The sequence below is a fragment of the Acanthochromis polyacanthus genome, chromosome 21 (assembly GCF_021347895.1).
Source record: "Acanthochromis polyacanthus isolate Apoly-LR-REF ecotype Palm Island chromosome 21, KAUST_Apoly_ChrSc, whole genome shotgun sequence".
Lineage (NCBI taxonomy): Eukaryota > Metazoa > Chordata > Actinopteri > Pomacentridae > Acanthochromis > Acanthochromis polyacanthus.
In genome coordinates, this window is record NC_067133.1 from 3037552 (window position 1) to 3055712 (window position 18161).

The 18161-nt window shown below is 41.5% G+C and overlaps 1 protein-coding gene across 1 annotated transcript; it reads right to left on the reverse strand.

Moving 5' to 3' along the window:
- Positions 1-769: 769 nt before the first annotated feature.
- si:ch211-106h11.3 (CCN family member 1) lies at positions 770-12004 on the reverse strand. Its single transcript, XM_022210787.2, has 5 exons — positions 11748-12004; positions 9978-10191; positions 8164-8604; positions 7487-7665; positions 770-3307 (listed from the first exon to the last, which is right to left on the reverse strand). The coding sequence occupies exons 1-5, from the start codon at positions 11796-11798 to the stop codon at positions 3002-3004; spliced, it is 1191 nt and encodes a 396-aa protein (XP_022066479.1). The 5' UTR covers positions 11799-12004; the 3' UTR covers positions 770-3001.
- Between the last annotated feature and the right edge of the window lie 6157 nt (positions 12005-18161).

The following is an 18161-nucleotide window of genomic DNA, read 5'->3' on the forward strand; positions in this document are numbered from 1 at the left end:
GACAGGAGGTATCGTCTCGAACAAGCTTCTGGCAGCGCTCCTTGGAAATTTTAGCCCATTCCTCATGAGTGATGTTCTTAGGTCTACGTGCTGTAACAGCTTTCTTCAGATCCCACCACAGATTCTCGATTGGGTTCAAGTCTGGAAATTGTGATGGCCGCTCAAGAAGCTTCCAGGTTTTTGTCTCTAAACAAGCCTTTGTTGATTTTGATGGGTGTTTGGGGTCATGGTATTGCTAGAACGTCTGGTTATAGACTGAGTGACATTCTTGTCCAGAATATCCTGGTACTTGCTTGAATCTATGGTGCCTTCGATATGTTGGGGTTCCATTAAAAGCAAAACACCCCCACAGCATCACAGATCCACCACCATGCTTCACAGCAGGCAGGGTGTTCTCCTCTTATGCCTCGTTGTTCCCACGCCAGACTTACCTCTGATCTGTAGGACCAAAGAGCTCAAGTTGTGTCTTATAAGTCGATAGAACAGTCTCCCAGAACTTCGGTGGCTTTGATAGATTGGGGTGAAGGGTTTGGTTCAGGCAACTGAATTTATTCTTGTGATCTTGAAGACCTTTCGCCTCTCATCCGAGAGGCTTCTTCAGTTCTAAAACTAGCTTGGAGAGTCCCAGGTATTTAACCACTAGAGGTGAAAGTGGGGCGAAGGCTGATGGTATCTACTATCAGTATCACTATTTGCCGATAGTAGATACCATCAGCCTTAGCCCCACCTTCACCTCTACTGGTTAAATATAAACAGTCAACACTGATAATGGGAGTGAAAATTTCTTTATTCAAAAAATGCAAAAATGATGAACCAATTCCAACTCCGAAACCAATTATATGTGATGTAACCAACTTCAAGAGAAATTAATGTGATGAACATGTAAAAAATCTTTGTTTTTTTAAGCCTCTGAGTTTTTTTTAAACATATAATCTTACAAGCATGACTCATTACAGAATATTACAGATGGTATTAATGTACACTACTCGTCATACAATCATCATGCTTTCAAATTGGCACTTAATGCTCGTAAAGGATCTGAACCCTGCCTCGTTCAGTGCTAAACTATACATGGACTACTTCAGTATAATGATTGGCCCTTATACAGCAGATCGAACTACAAAGAAGTTAACAATGCATCTGTACATAGCTGCTCTATAGTGTCCCTTAACAAAACTACACATACAGTACCAAAACCACAGCATCTACATGGGCAAGTAGCAATGACACCAACACCAAAAACACTTTTATCACCTGTAAAGTTAAAAACCACTGATCAGGTGTTGGGGCAGCACAGACTCATAGAAAACTTTACTGTATGTTAAAAAAGAATGCAAATATTTTCTAGTTTCACAGAATTCGGTAAAAATGTCTAAAATTTTGGCACAACAGGAAAAAAACGAAATCACCCATTTAAAAAAGTCAGTTTGAAATGACCTCTCAATCCCTCTGCATTACATTCGCATGAGATACAAGATTAGGTCATGAATCAAGGCTGTCGTAAGGTGCGCTAACTCTAACCCAAGCACCGGTTAAGGAAGAAGCTTGGGTCCTTCAGTCATAACAAAAGGGTGTCAGCCACAAAAATGAGAGAATACAGAAAACTTGCTTTCGAATCCGTCTTTAAAAATGTCCTCTAGTGACATTAATCAGGCCTGCAGCAACATACAACTCCAACCGTCGCCTTCAACAGCCTTTTTCAGAAACAGACACCCTCAAACATGAGTTATTGTTCTGTTTCAGTGAAAGGCAGCGCTGCTCGATTACAGGCCACATTAGGCACCAGAGCGGTTCCACCCGCAAGTCACAAATTACATGTTTACCTCAGCACACACAGTTTTCAGATTTTATTTTTACAGCAAACCAGAGAGCGGCTGATTTTCTCTCAGACTCAGGATTGTAATTTGCACAGAATTAGGTGCTCGACTTCTTGACGCCAGAATCCCAGGCTTGTTCTTCTGGTGCTTGCTAAATGCCTCAAGAGGCGAGGCATGGGATGAGTCCAGCTGTGTAAACAACCTTTGACATATTCCCCACTAATGCGTACAAAGCCTCAACCCATTAGGTTCAACTCCGTCTTTTTCCAGTACATACCTTTTCTTCTCATGCACCCTCCATCATTAGATATGGCTTTCTGACCACTGGGACCTCCGACCCCGGGGTCAGGTCCTGGATCTGTGGGAGTCCTTCTCTCCATCTCAAGAGTGACAGCTCTCAGCTGTTTAGTCCCTATCAGATCCTCGGTCAGCCGTGCTGATGCTCCAAACATAGCAGCGCCGCCTTCCCCGGTGGCGGGCCACTGTGTCGTCATGTCTGTCTCACAATAAATACCAGTGAATAAATACCATAAAAAGACACAAACCACATTCCTGTCAGAACATCTGAAATGCTCCTCCATCATCTTCTGCTGCCACCATCCCAGTCTTCTACACCAGTCTTCATTTGGTTTATCAATACTCACATATTGGAGTGCACAGACATGTGATTCCAGCCGGGCTCCAAAGCAACATCAGGCCAGCTTTCTATTAACTGATATATTGCTCAGCAACTGTGATGTGAATCCACATTATCAATAATAGAAGACAGGCCAAACACAAGAGACAGTTGTGCTTGTGCTTCTCAGCTCCATTGTTCCCAATAAAAGTCTCAGTTCAGGGAACTTTTGGAGCATGGCAGCAACATGGCGGCTGTGTGCATCCATGTTGTACACAAAAGATTCAGTCACAGTCTGAAGCCTGACCAGGTCAGAAACAACTTTATATCTACACTAAAGCAGGGGCTGGTCACTTTCAAAGATGGAGGTTGGCCCATCTCATTCATTCTTCTTCTCCCCATTCCTCCCCAAATAATCTTCCAGAACAGATGTTTTGATGTGTGCACCTCGCTTGTGTCTACTCATAGATACACTAAAGACAGCTATTCTATAATGGGTATTGCTGGGGGGGGGGGGGGGGTTAAAGTCTGTTTTTATGAAGGAATGTTGTGGGGCGGGGTAGTACCACTAGTCCTTGAACTTGTGCGTGTCTCCGTAGAGCCACCGCTGTGGAGGCATGGCAGCCTCGTTCAGATGGTTGCACTCATCGCGGCACTTGCAGGACTGGATAAACATCACAGACCTGTTAAAGCGCTCACCGTCCGGGCAGGCAAAGATCACACTGGTTGTGCGAGTACGGCGAGGTGAGCAGCAGCGGCCGTCCCGACATACTCCACAGTAGTTGGGTCTGTACAGGCGAGTGCTCCTGCAGCCGGCATAGGACAGGCGGTGGGGCTCTGGGGCCTTATGGGTGCGAGAACACTTCCTTCCCTTCTGTGGACAGAGAAAGAACAAAGAGTGAAAAGTCTAAATAAATAATAGCAGTTGTATGTGGTTGTACTTAAGTGCCTCAAGATAAATGCTATGCAAATTAATTATGGAAGTTTTTGACACTCATCTAGTGCTAACATTCTACAGAGGGCTTAGCACTTCTGGTCAGAAAGCTTCTGCCTACCACTCCATGATCACTATGACCAAGCATTGTCACTGAAGTTTAAATGAGTAACTGACTGAGAGGTACCATTTACAAAGGCCAAATCAGGATAAAATCTCAAGGGGAAAACAAACACCACTTGATCCAATTTAAAATCATAAATAGAGTCAACTAGCCCCAATCTAAAGCTGCAAACGACGGGATTGGTTGACAACTCATAGTGCTGGGGGTTCCTTGATGGTACTTTAGTCTGCTATACATATCATTGCAAAAAAATAATATGAACCAAGACATCCTTTTCTCCCTAGAATGTTTACTTTGGGTGAGTAGAGTCACTTGATTCTACCACTTGATCACCATTTGGATCCAAGCTAAAGGATTTGAGGTTTTAGCTTTTTCACCTCATTTTCCAAAGTCTGATCAGCTAAAATGTTGGATGTACTTGAAATATTAAGCTTTAGTCTGAAGAGTTAACTAGCTTATATAGAGTTATCCAGGCAGCATAGATTCCCGAGTAACCCTGTCAAGAATGCAAGTTGTTTTCTTGTAGGACTTCTGGATGCATACTAAGGATGTTAACGATTAATTGCTATTTAATGGATTTCCACGAACAATTCAACTGTAGTGACCCAGTCATTTGGGCTACATGCACTTCATGTTGGCAGTGCAAAAAACCACGGGAATGTTAATGTTGAAATCCAAATTGTTAAAGAGGTAATGGGATTGTTATTTTAGTTGTGTGAATAGGTTAAGTGGTTTGTAGTGTTTGTGTGGCTAAGAATACTGCAATGGACCACTATGACAGAGACTTCTGTAGCAGTTAATCGCAGTAATGGCCAACTTTTATTCTGTAACAATTGATGTTTGTTGGTTTTACTAATGATTTTATGTTGTCGTAACTAATGTTTCCCTTGAAATGGGGACAGTACCATTCGTATCTGAACTTCAGGACATACAAGTAGAAGTAAACTCTTTAATACGTGAATAACTAAGAGGACTGAATGTGCGTACTAAATTTTACATCAATGCAATCCAACATTTCACTTATGCCAGAATATGAGGCTTTAAAAAAGTCAGGGGGTCACCAAGGTCAGGTGGATTTATCTACTGATCAACATGGATATCTGTGCCAAACTTCATGTGGCAACCTGTCAAATAGTTGTTGAGAAATTCAGTCTGCTGAACAGACTGGGTGATCCCTAGAGCTACACCACTTGGAAAAACCCTCGTTACAAAGGCTAGAGAAATGTGGAGCTGTCTGAAAACTGCTTTCCAGTCTGAGGTTTGTGGGATCACATTCCCATTTGCTTGGAATCAGAGCTGCCATAACACACGGCAACAACAAGCAACTCGTTATTCATCGTTCGTGACATGAAAAACAAAGTTAATGCAGTTAAGTACGGCGACGGACGAACACAGAAAATAAAGGTCAAAACAGCGGATGAGTGCCAGAGAGAACAGCATGCCAACAATAGTTAAGGATTGACACTGATGCACATTAACACCCACAGCAGCTCTGCAAACACTGGGAGAACGCAGCGAAACAGGTGCATAACAACCCTTTAGCCTCCTGAGTGGCTCATGGCAGGAGGCAGAATGTTTCTGAGAGTGCTGTGTATGAAATGTGAGAGAGCACCGGAGTGGGCGAATCGAGTGCTCTCTAAAGCACATAGCACAGTGCCACTGAGTGCAGCTGTCAGCCGCAACGTCGTACTTTCAGTGCAGAAAAGCTCCGAAGCAAAGCCTCACAGTCAGTTATTCCTCAGTCACGCCTCTGAAAAGTTCTTAGATTTATGTGTTACGCATAAAGACGAGCTGCAGTAACCATCAGCTATTTGAAAAGGAAGCTTAAATACGACGCAGTGCAAACATACTGAGTTTTTAATGCTATCAGAGACCGAGGCCATAATCACACCTGGCATTAACTGACTCTTGGGAGATCTGATCACAAGCAGACAGCTCTAAGTACGTCAGTTTGCACCTGGTGCTAGAACGCATCTCGAGTGACAACTTGTGATCACATCTCACTGTCCATGCAAATAAACACGTACATCATTTCCATTGGCAAAGACCAAATATGTTGTTGTTTTAACCAGCAGTAGGCAGAATTGCACGTCCTGTGCCTCGTCTGCAAATAAGATGAAGAAATTAAAAAGATACAGACTGGGGTTTTGGCGGAATAGTCAAAAAATGATGTCCTGTGTCTTTTCCTAAAGACTTTCTAATCCCTTTGATGAAAAAAGTCAAAGGTCAAGAAAAACTATATGTGAGACCTTTCCCCCAGTGATGCTTTCCTGTTTCTCTGCAAGGATCCCAAGGCATTCTTAGGCCAGATGAGATATGTGATCCCTCCAGAGAGTTCTGGGTCTAACCAGATATGTCTTCCCAGTTTTTTGGCCTTTTGTTGGCTTTATTAGACAGCTTAGAAGAGAGGCAGACAGAGAAGTAGGGAGAAAGATGAGGGGAAGACCTGCAGCAAAGGACCGTGAACTGGAATCAAACCCAGGCCACTGAATCGGGGACAAGAGCCTCATCTCTTCCCAGTTAAATGCACCCAGAAAACCGCCATAGGAAGGTGCCCAGGAGACATCCTATTCAAAGCCTGAAGCACCTCAGCAACTCTGCAAGATCTATCCTGATTTCTGAGCTCCTTGTCTGACTATAAAGCTGAACCAAGCCACCTTCTGTACAAAACTTTGCTTTTGTATGGGACTGACAGATGTATCCTATGCTAAAGGAGATATATAGAGAAGCACTAAAGCACTTTTTCTCAACCTTTAGAGAATTCAACCAGCTCTTATTATTGCTGACACAAACCCACTTCTGGATTATTTCACTCTGTGACTATTTGTCTACAACCTGGGCATATTCTTTTCTGTGTTCAGGCATCTAAGATGCACAATGCACTTGAAATATTCAGCATCTATATGGAAACCTTTGGCGTTCTAATAAGAGCACATACTTCAACTTACGCAGAGGGCATCATTTGAGCAGGCGGTTTGTTCTTGATTTGCATACGCTCTCATAAAAGCATGTGGCCATATGTAGCCAAGGCAACCTCCGAATGTGGTCTAAGTGGCTGAATGTCAAAGCCTCCTCGATGTGCTTTGAGTACATTCACACCAGCAGTTAGAGCTGTCCACTTGTGATCTGATCAAACAATTTTGTGGGCAGTGTTTGTATGTGCCACAATGGTTTCATGGTAATTTACTCATGCATATTCAACTGTTTTGTTTATCAAATAGTCAGAAAATAAACAGAAATGTATAGAATTGTGTCAAAAAAGGTAAATTACTGTCTTTACTGTATATGAACTGATCGTGATTACTGTCATACATAGTGACACCCCAAAAGGCCTATTCTGAAGCAGGAAAAACACTGACGGCAGTTGCCATTCAACCAGCAAAGACTCAAGAAATTTACTGCCCTTTGTCAAGAAGTAACATGACCGTGTAAACTGTTGAAATGTCATGTTCGTACTTCAGTTTTAAATTATGTTGACAATACAACTTTAGGACAATTTCACTACATTTGGGCAGAAGCAATTTCTAGGCTTTGTGCTAATCTAAGCCAACTGACTGTTGCTTTATTTTGTCTTCACCGATGTAAGATTGGTGTCAGTCTTCATATCTCACTGTCCACTGAATAATGGAGACTATTTTTCCTAAATTTAAGCTTTGATGTACTTTAATTGACAGTGACCCAACCATAGACTGAAGCTGCACAGAGGTTAACCCGGCCTCGTTCAGTTCTCTTGTCCTGCTGAAGATGTCTCCCACACAGCAACAGGACCGTGAATAGACAGAACGACCCAGAAAGAGGCTCCAGCTACTGAGAGATCCAGGGGTGGGGGCTGCATACATGCCATGATATTAATACCAATCTGACCCCTCGAGACCAATTCTTTCCTGAATCTATTTAGCGTGGTGCCTGGGCCGCATGGCTGCAGGGCCATTAGAGGAAGCTTCACAATGTGTCCCTTTTATAAGAATCTTAAAAGCACCAAACACATTCCTCACCTTAACGGGGATCGACATGGAGCTGCAGGGCCGAACGTTGCACAGACGCGTCTCCTTGATCAGCTTACAGCGGGCATTGTCATTGGTAACACGAGAGGAAACGCCCATCCCACAGCTCCGGGAACACTGGGACCAGGAAGTGGTCTGAACCACACACTGATCTCCCACCTGCCTCCAGGCTAGACGGATGAAAGAGAAAGACACGTGAGGACGAACGACAATGCAAAATATGGCGAGCTAGAGAGGGAGAAGCAAGATCAGCAAAAGTTAAACTGGGAGAAAAGAGGTCATTGGGAGAAAGAGGGAAAAGCAGAGCTGCAAAGCACACTAGCCTTATTCAGTGAACAGGCAACACTGACGCACAGAGAGAGTGATTACAGAGAGGGGAAAGCTGGGTGACAGAGGTATGTGCTGTGTGAGGGCAGTGTGTGTGTGTGTGTGAGAGAGAGAGAGAGAGAGAGAGAGAGAGAGAGCGAGCACCTCTGGTGTGCAAGGAGCCAGTGGAAAATAAGCCTCACATAAATGCTAACACACATGCACACATGCAGAGGCTCACAGTGAGGCCGTTTGTGCGTCAAAGCGGCTAAAATGGCTAAAACATAAACATGATGCTTTACTGCGTGGAGGAAAAAACAGATGGCACTCTGAGGCTTTGACACGGCAGCTCCCTCTCTTACCCGCCAGGTGCTTGTTTCCACGTGGCTTGTCCCACTTGCGTCCCACTTCCAGCAGCTCGTTGCCCATGGCGTCCTTGTCCTTTTTGGGTTTGTAGGGGTACAGCTTCCGGTAGGGTTTTGGGTACGGCTTTGGGTAGGGGTAGGCCGGGTAGGGGATGAAGGGGTAAGGTGGGTAAGCGGGCAGCTGGGGTCGCCGGTGCACCGGGGGCACGACGGTGGTTCCCTTGTGGCAGTCGATGCTGAGGCAGCACTGGCCTGGCACTTTGATCAGCTGCGGGGAGGGGCAGGAAGGGGATGCGAGGGGCACATGGCTGGGGCAAAGGGGCACACACCCTACTGCTCCATCGATGCAGGTGCACTGGTGCTTGCAACCGGCGCGGAAATTCTCGCCGTTCTGGTAAATTCGCCCGTTGTATTCGCAGGAGCGACCTTCGGCCTTGGCTGAGGAGAAGACAAAACACAGACAAGTTGAGATACGTTAACCCTCGTGTCGTCCTGCGGGTCAAAATAGACCCGCTTTAAAGTTTGAAAATATGGAAAAAAAAATCTATTTTCACAGTAAAACTTCTGATGTCCACATTTTCAACATTTTTGGGAAATCTTTGAACATTTTTTGTTGGAAAAAAGAAATGTTAAAAATGTTTCTTAAGAACATTCACCAAATGAATCGAAAAAGTTGATTTTTTGGTGAATTTTCTTAAAGAAAATATTAGAAGTTTCACTGATATATTTGTAATCACTTTAGATATTTTTTAGGATTTTTTAAAGATTTTTACTCATTTTTTCTTAATTTTCTTGCCACATTTGTTTTTGGGTTTTTTTAAATAAAACTTTTAAGAGAAAATTTTAAGGAATTATTGGAATTTTCTTCCTACAGCTTTTGCAAATTTTCAGAAATTTGGGGAATTTTTTGCTGAATTTTATTTTTTCAGACAAGGAAACAATATTTTTTGGTGCCCATAAATTAAGACAACAGGAGTGTTAAGAAAACAGTGTCTTTGGAAATCAAATATTCTTGATCCAAATTAAAATGTGAGGCTGATGAGACCTTAAGAGAAAGGAGTAAAGAAAAAACAGGAAGAGTTGTGTATGTAATTGCAGCACTACTATGCAAAAACTTGTTAAAAGCAACTGGACTTCTCTTTTTTGGTTCTTGAAGATGTTTTAGCTCTCATCCTGGAGGCTTCTTCTTGGATGAAATGTTTTGAACAACCAAAAAAAGTTCACTTGTTTTTCCCAGAAACTCTTAGGATCACCATGGCCTGGATGACTGATAATCTACACAGACTTATGTTTAATAAGCATGGTAGGTAGATAAGAGGAGAGAGGATGAGACACACTATCTCCACATCGAAGGAGCAAGCACTATTCTTAGACCAGAAGGGAATTTTGACTTGTTTACAATGTCCTTCAGCGGGACTCCCCATACAACACCCCGGATACCCCCCTGTATATAGAAACACACCCAAATAAACACACACATAAAAATACCACTGTGTGTGCGTGCGTGTTTGTGTGTTTCATGGGGCTGTTTGTGTACACACTGGAGTACTTATATAAATCCCGGAGTTGGCCAGGTTTCAGTCGCAGCTCTTGAAGGTGCTCTGTTTTTGAGACGTGGCACAGGCTTCAAACCTCAAGCCCCTATCAAAGAGAAACTCCAGCCGCCTGGCTCGGAAGCCAGGCTTCCCCACCCTGAAGTTACACATTCCCTCACTCAACCCCGAACTGTGCCCAATCTAAACCCAAAAACGCCTCACCCCCTCCTCCTCCTACCCCGTTCAGCCTTCCTGCCACCTTCCTGCGGTACCTACCCCTGCAGATGCCGTGGGTACGGCCCACGTCGTTGCCGTAGTTGCACTCCAGGCCTTTGTGGTGGTCGCAGGGCCGTCCCTCGTGGCAGTCTTGGTTGAGCTGTGCGGCGCACACCTTGCAGCAGCCGCAGCCGTCGGGGACAGAACTTACCCCCGGGGGGCAGGATGGGGGCCCTGCTGGACACTCGCACACCACCGGGCATCCGGTGGTCACCTGCAGGAAGGGACACGCTTTGGTTGATGTCAGGAAGCCGAATTACTACACTGAGTAAATCACAGTGGAAACAGGCGGGATAATAGTTTGCCTCATGTTACCCAGATCACAGAAATTCCTCAAAGTGTGGCTTAAACGTCGCCTGAATGCTCAGCACTGTCCCGAAAGCCCACAGGGGTATCTGTAACCCTCTATCGCCTTCCGCTTGGCATTCGCCTGGCAAGCGGGGATGAAAGGGACGTTCTCTGACCCCACCTCCCACCTCCCTGCTCCTACATCTTTTGTTTCTCACTCCTTCCTGCATCCACACACATCACAAGAGCCACTTCAACAACTCCCAGCAGGTAGTGAGATGACAGGGAGCCATCAGTCTGACTGTCCACAGCCGGATCAGCCAAAGGAATCCCCTCCTGACTCTGCCTCTTTCTGCTGTGCCACCGTCACTGCTCATTAAATGAAACAATGCAGCAGCAGCTTCAAATTTACAGACCGAGCTGACATGGTGCTTGAAATACTTCCTTACCAAAAGCCACATAATTCCTGTCAGGATTTATAGCGAGCAACGAGTTCATATTGACCTTATGTGTATTTTTATCTCCATTGGTATAAGTGTTGGATAATATTACTGTAGCGTACATTTATAGCTACAGTAGGATAGAAGTGTAGGTAAAAATAGTTAATAGTTAAAACATGTTGTTTGCTGTTTAAATGAGCCAGAAATAGATAGCATTTCTGTTCAAGTGTTGTACTTAAGTACAAATTTGAAGTGCTTATGTTCAGTATTGACATTGGATTGTGCTTTACTCGTATTTACGTTGGAGATGAATGTTCTATAAACAAGGCAAGCTGAAAATATGATGCAATATTACAATCAGCTTCAAGTATTTGTACACATAAAAGGAATCTTAGTCTGCATACATGCATTAAAACACTACCTGCAGGTTTTAAAAAGGAAAAATGACTGTTTAGCCACTATGTACAGCTGCAGATATGAGTAAAAAAAATCTGTAAAAGAGCATTAAAACTAACCAGCAGGATATAATTGATCAACTGCAACCCCAGTATGATACCATTTACACATAAATGCATTGGTAAGAATATTTACAGTGAAATAAATGATAGTTTAACAGTCAGAAGTGAAGTTTTGCTTATCATACTTGTGATATTTTTCAATGCAGATGTGCAGATGTTTAACTTCACTTTTTAAAGAATTATACTGCAGGGCAGTCTGAAATATTTAATTATCCTTTGCTGAGGACCCCTTAAAATATCCCTCCTGATGGTCCACAAGCCCCACTTTGGCACCGAGGAGACGATATTGAAGCTACATTAATAATCACTGGTGGTGAGCTGGATCATGAGGGAACAGGATTTCATTAGACCATCATTTTTGACGTGTTATACTAACAGTAAACGGAAGATTAGGCTGTAGACCAGACGACAGCAGCTCAAATCCCTCAGAGCTGCAGTGCAGTACAGGCACGTGAGTCCTTAGTCCTCACTGTTTGCATGAAACACAACAGTGACACACAATAACCTCCAGTCCACGCACTTACCAAGCCCACGGTGGCCACTTGCAAGGCAACAAATAACAGCAGCGTCCACATGCTGTCAGCTGATCACATAAGGAGAGCAGAGGCTGGCACAGGAAAAGTAAAATCCTCCAAAAACAAAACGAAACAAAAAAACACAATAGCTTTTGTCCACAAAAAGGTTAAATCCGACTCGGGGGGAAAGAAAGAGAAATTATCCTCAAACGTCCTGCATCACTTGTGAGTTTTCACCGATCAAAGTTTGAGCCTTGTTTTTATACGAGCCCCGTGCTTTTTGTGGAGGCCACGCCCACTCCGGACCTCCTTCAACCAATTAGGAGGCAGGCGCGCGGCCAAGGTGTCCCAGCAGGGAGGGGAGGAGGGCCGAGGGGGGCGTGGCCGAGCATGAATGCAGTCATTCATAAAAATTCAGAATTACTACATTCCAAAGAGGACCTGGCTTTGGGGTGTTTATTTATTTATGTTCGGGTGAAAATAATATTTTCGATGCTTTAAAGTTCTTTTCACACGCATACCTCTGTCCGGCTGCTGCTTTGTGAAAAGTAAAATAAGTGTACTCAGCTGCTTGTCTGTGCTGCATTAATACTGGGAGCAGCCATGGAAAACAGCTAGGAATTTCCTTCCCCCACTTTATAAAAATACTTTTGGAAAAGAGCTGGACAGATAGAATACAAACCCGGGCAGAGCGTTAAGTGTTCCTTGGAGCTGGATATGACTGATGCTGAAAATGATTATGATAATCTCCAGTGCAATTAATCACTCCTTTTCCCCCTCCTTTCATATCCTGTGTTTAGCGCCCACATCTCAGAGGTTCCCAGGCTGCGTTACACACCACATAAAGCCCATTTGGTTTTAGGTTTTCATTGAAGAGTGGAGGTGAGAATAATGTTCCTGTCATCCCTGCAGACACGCTCACAGGAAGCCGGAATCTGCAGCATGTCTGCTGGTTTCAACACGGAAACACATAACATAATTCATTCATAACATAATACAACAACACAATAACACTGATGCTCTTGTCTGACAGGGTTAAATACATTTAAATATTCCACATTTATGCACTCTCAAGCATTACAGTAACCATCCTGTTGTCCTCATTTACACGTACCAAAAAATATTGTTTCCATGTCTGAAAAAATCCAAAAATTGAGCAAAAAAATCCCTAAATTTCTGAAAATTTGCAAAACCGTCAGGAAGAAAATTTCAAAAACTTTTATAACTTTTATTTTCAAAAAATCCTCCAAATTTGGCAAGAAAATTCTTGTAAATATTTTCAAAAAATTAGTAAAAATCTTCCAGAAAAATCCCAAAAATATCGAAAGTGATTACATATATATCAGTGAAACTTCTAATATTGTTTTTTAAGAACATTCAAATAAAAATCAACCAAAATCCAGCGAAATTCACTGGATTGTGGTAGATTTCTACCCCTAACCATAACTCTGCCATCATGTTTGTAACCCTCCTGTTGTCTTCATTCCCGGGCGCCAAAAAATACTGTTTTCTTGTCTGTAAAAAATTAAAAAAAAAAATCAGCAAAATAATTCCACAGATTTCTGAAAATAGGCAAAACCTTCAGGAAGAAAATTCTAATAATTTCTTAAAAATTTCCATTAAAGGTTTTATTTTAAAAAATCTCTAAATTTGGCAAGAGGATTCTTGTAAATATATTTTTAAAAATGATTAAAAATCTTCCAAAAAATCCTAAAAATATCTAAAGTGATTCCATATATATCAGTAAAACTTCTCATATTTTCTTGAAGAACATTCACTAAAAAAATCAACCAAAATCCAGTGAATTTTGGTTCATTTTTTGTGAATGTTCTTAAGAAACATTTTGAACATTTGTTTTTTTTTCACCAAAAAATGTGCAAAGATTTCCCAAAAATGTTGAAAATGTGGACATCAGAAATTTCATTGTGAATTTTTTCTTCACATTTTCAAACTTTAAACTGGGTCAATATTGATCCACAATATGATCCCATTTTTACTCATTTAAAAAAAAAATATTTACAAGAATTTTCCTGCCAAATTCAGGGTATTCTTTTTTAAATACAGCTTTAAAGGGAAACTTTGAAGGAATTATTGAATTTCTTTTGCCTGAAGGTTTTGCAAATTTTCAGAAATTTCTAGGAATTTTTTTGCTGAATTTTTGGATTTTTTCAGACAAGGAAACAATTTTTTTGGTGCCCATAAATGAGGACACAACAGGAGGGTTAAAACACGTACAGTACTTGAATGTACTCAGCTTCCACTGCTGCCTACACCCTCCTTACTTGGATTTACATATCAACACTCAACACACAAGCGCAGAAAAAAGCAGACACGCCACGGTACATATATACACAGTGTCCTCGCACACACAGAGGCCTACACAGAGAGCAAAATTATGTATTCACCAAACCTCCATCCTCTTCCCACACAATCCATCTCTCTCTGTCAGTGCACGGAGGTGACGTAACAGACCCGTGTAAACAAGCCCAGCACGGCCAGAGAAAATTAACGTTGAAAAATCACAGGATTTTGTGTTGGATATGTCTGCGTGTGCACCCACCCTCTCAACAGACACACTCACACATGGAGAAATATGCTTTTCTTGTTTTTATATTAACCTTCCACTGACTCATCAAAGAATTCGTCCTTTTCCACTTTGCTTGTCCACCCTAACAAGACGTAATGCGCAAACATGCAGAGTTTCCAACACACGCCAAAGAGGAGCCATTCATGAGCTCTGGGGGACACCAGACACTGCCTCCGGGAACCAGCCCTCCTCCGCGACCTTTTCATTCTGAGCTGACAACAACCTCATAATGGTTAAAGTGACACAAGTCTGTTTTAAGAGTTCGCTGGAAAACCTCCCCGTCGCTGCCGTTAAAGAGCTCAGAGGGGGAGTGGGTGAAGGAGGCGGGGGGGAAATGAGAAGGCGAGCCGTGGCAGGTGAGAAACAGATCAAACCTTCGAAAACAAGTCAGTGGAAATAGACAGAGAGGAGGGAGGTGTAAGGCACATGGACGCAGCCAGGGAAATATTAGAGAGAGAAAAAGAAAGATAGAACGGGGTGGTAGTGTGAGGTCAGTGGAACAAAAGCAGCTCGATTTTCACGTCTGATTCAACGCTGCAGAGAGAACAACGAGCAGAAAAGAGGTGGTTTTACCGTAAGGAGAGCTGTTTGTGTTGTCAGAAAGTGTGTGTTTATGGATGGAGTAAGCGGAAAAGAGGAGGAGGAGGACAGGTGTGGAGTGTTTGTTCAGGAGAGCTCCTGACACACTCCTCTTACTTTATATATGGTAAAACCTGCAAACACACACGTGTATATACACACACAGATACATAAAATATACATTTATTTCTGCTCATTTCAGGAAATCCAAGCACTAAACATGTTATAGTTATTATTATGCTGTCATCTCTTGGGTCAGTATATAATTGTGGGACTTTTTGTATCATAGTTGACATTTTTGCTGTTTTCAGGCCTAAAATCAACATGGCCACCTATAACCAAACACCACATGGCATTTTTACACAAAGATTCTTCTAAATATTATATATGCAGTTGAGTAAAATTGACATTGAAAGTTATTTCTACAGATATTGTAGTAAACCTGTTGACATGCCATAAATCCACTCTTGACTCACACACTACTTTTCTTCAAGTTTAAATTTGTTGTTTTCCATATAAAATTTAATATATTGCCCAAAAAAGAAATATCTGTCATGATTATCTCAATTTAATGACAAACTATCTTTGAATCAGCTCATTTTATTATTGTTTACCTAATTAGAAGGTGGTTGTTGTTAAATCTGGACAGTTATTTAGTTGAAATTTTAGTGATATCCAGTCAATTTTTATTAATAAATGATCCATCCATCCATTCTCTATACACCGCTTAATCCTCACTAGGGTCGCTCGGGGTGCTGGAGCTTATCTCAGCTGACTCGGGCGAAGGCAGGGGACACCCTGGACAGGTCACCAGTCTGTCACAGGGCTACATATACAGACACACAATCACACTCACATTCACACCTACGGGCAATTTAGAGTTATCAATTAACCTCAGCATGTTTTTGGACTGTGGGAGGAAGCCGGAGTGCCCGGAGAAAACCCACACATGCACAGGGAGAACATGCAAACTCCATGCAGAAAGATCCCAGGTCCAGGCTGGGGTTTGAACCGGGGATCTTCTTGCTGTGAGGCTAAAGTGCTAACCCCCCCTCCACTGTGCAGCCTAATAAATGATTGCTTCCATAATAAATTATTATGGAATTTGTAAAGACATGATCATAATGAACATGAAAAACCTTAATTTTTTTTACTTTTAATAAAAATTTAAGCAAGATATATCCCATGGACTTCAGAAGTGCCTCAGTTAGACTGACCCTCTTAGTTTCAGTAATCCTTCGCAATACAGTTGCATCAGAAGACAACATGTGTCCTGAAGATGAAATTTGCCACAAAAATTCTTTCTCTCTGTCAGAGGTGCAGTAGTGTGCACACAGTGGTGAAAGAAGTATTCATATCCCTTACTTGTTAATGTAAAAATGGTCCATTACAAGTGAAACAAGTGAAGTACATCAGTATTAGTGGCAAAATGTAGCTGAACTATAAAAGTAAAAGTGCTGGCTTAAATATGCAAATATATTATACGATATCAGATTTATAACATATAGTATATTATATCTATCACTCTGCTAGCTGATTAAACAGCTGTATATAGTGGATACTTTACATTCTAAGGCCATTCATTACATCTTATTCAAAAGTTTAGGGTCACTTAGAAATGTCTTTTTTTAAAAGTTATTTCTTTGGCCGTTTGTTGGCTTTATTCAACAGGTTAGTTGAGAGGTAGACAGAAAAGTAGGGAGAAGAATGGGGGAAATACCTGCAGTAAAGGACCGGGAGCTGGAATCAAAGCCAAGCCACTGCATCAGGAACTATAACCCCTATTCATGAGTCGCCCACTCAACCTGTTGAGCTGTTTGGGTGCCTGAAATGACCTTAGTTTTGAAAGAAAAGCATTTTTTCTTTCACTGAAGACAACATTAAATGATTTAGAAATACAGTCTTGACATAATGTGTTATGTTAATGTGGTAAATAACTATTCTAGCTGGAAATTTTTAACGGAATATCTCCATAGGGGTACAGAGGAACATTTCCAGCAACCGTCACTCCTGTGTTCTAATGCTACATTGTGTTAGCTAAAAAGGCTATTTGATGATTAGAAAACCCTTGTGCAGTTATGTTAACACAAGAATAAAAGTGTGAGTTTTCATGGAAAATATGAACTTGCCTGGATGACCCCAAACTTCTCAACAGTAGTGTATGTGTGCCCAGCATGCACAGATACAGGATGGCTGAGAAAAAAAAAAAAAAAAAAAGAGTGCACAGGCTGTTCCAAAACAGAGGAAAAGGGGGAAAGAAAAACAAGCAAAGAGAGGGGTTAGAAGAGTGCCAGTAAGAAAGGATGACAGGAGGGGGGCGAGGAATTTAAGTCGCAAAGTTATTTTTAAACTAAGAACAGGAACTGTACTGTTGACTTCCCAAACACTGAAACATAGATTGGTGTAAGAGCAGAGCTGGGAAATGGAGACGGGGAGGTTAGACCAGGGCCGGAGTGGGACTCATTTTCAGCCCTGGACTTTCATACCTCAGACCGGCCCACTTTAGATCACGACCTATTATTATTAAAGTCATGTAATTCTAGCCTTGTCTTGTAAATTAGTGTGTTTTTCTAAAAATATTCCCAATTCAGTGCAGGTAAGCGTTGCTTCACAAAGAGGATTTATTCCAACATGAGTGCACACCTCCAACATTATTCTTTACAACAATATCAGAATCTATATTCTGTTCAAATAAGTGTTCAAGGATATCCAAACCTCAAAAATGAAATAAAAGAAGAAATAAAAAATACTGAATTTAAAAATAAAAAATAAAATTAAAGGTGTTGCACTTTCTAATAACACTATCATTTCTTTTTCCTCTGCAAGGAAACAGTTCCATCACAACTTAAAATTTACAATGCTTAAATGTAATGCTTGAGAGTGCATAGATGTGGAATGTTTTTGATGTAAAAAAAAGAGAAAGAAATGCTAAAAATAAAATGTTTCTTAAGAACATTATTTTTTCCTGAATGTTCTTAAAGAAAATATTAGAACTTTTACTGATATATATGTAATCACTTTAGATATTTTTAGGATTTTTTTTAAAGAAGATTTTTTACCTATTTATTGAAAATATTTACAAGAATTTTCTTGCCAAATTTGGGGTATCTTTTTAAAATAAAACTTTTAAGGAATTATTAGAATTTTCTTCCTGAAGGTTTTACAAATTTTCAGAAATTTGTGGAATTTTTTTGCTAATTTTTAAAACATTTTTCAAACAAGGAGACAATATTTTTTGGTGCCCGTAAATGAAAACA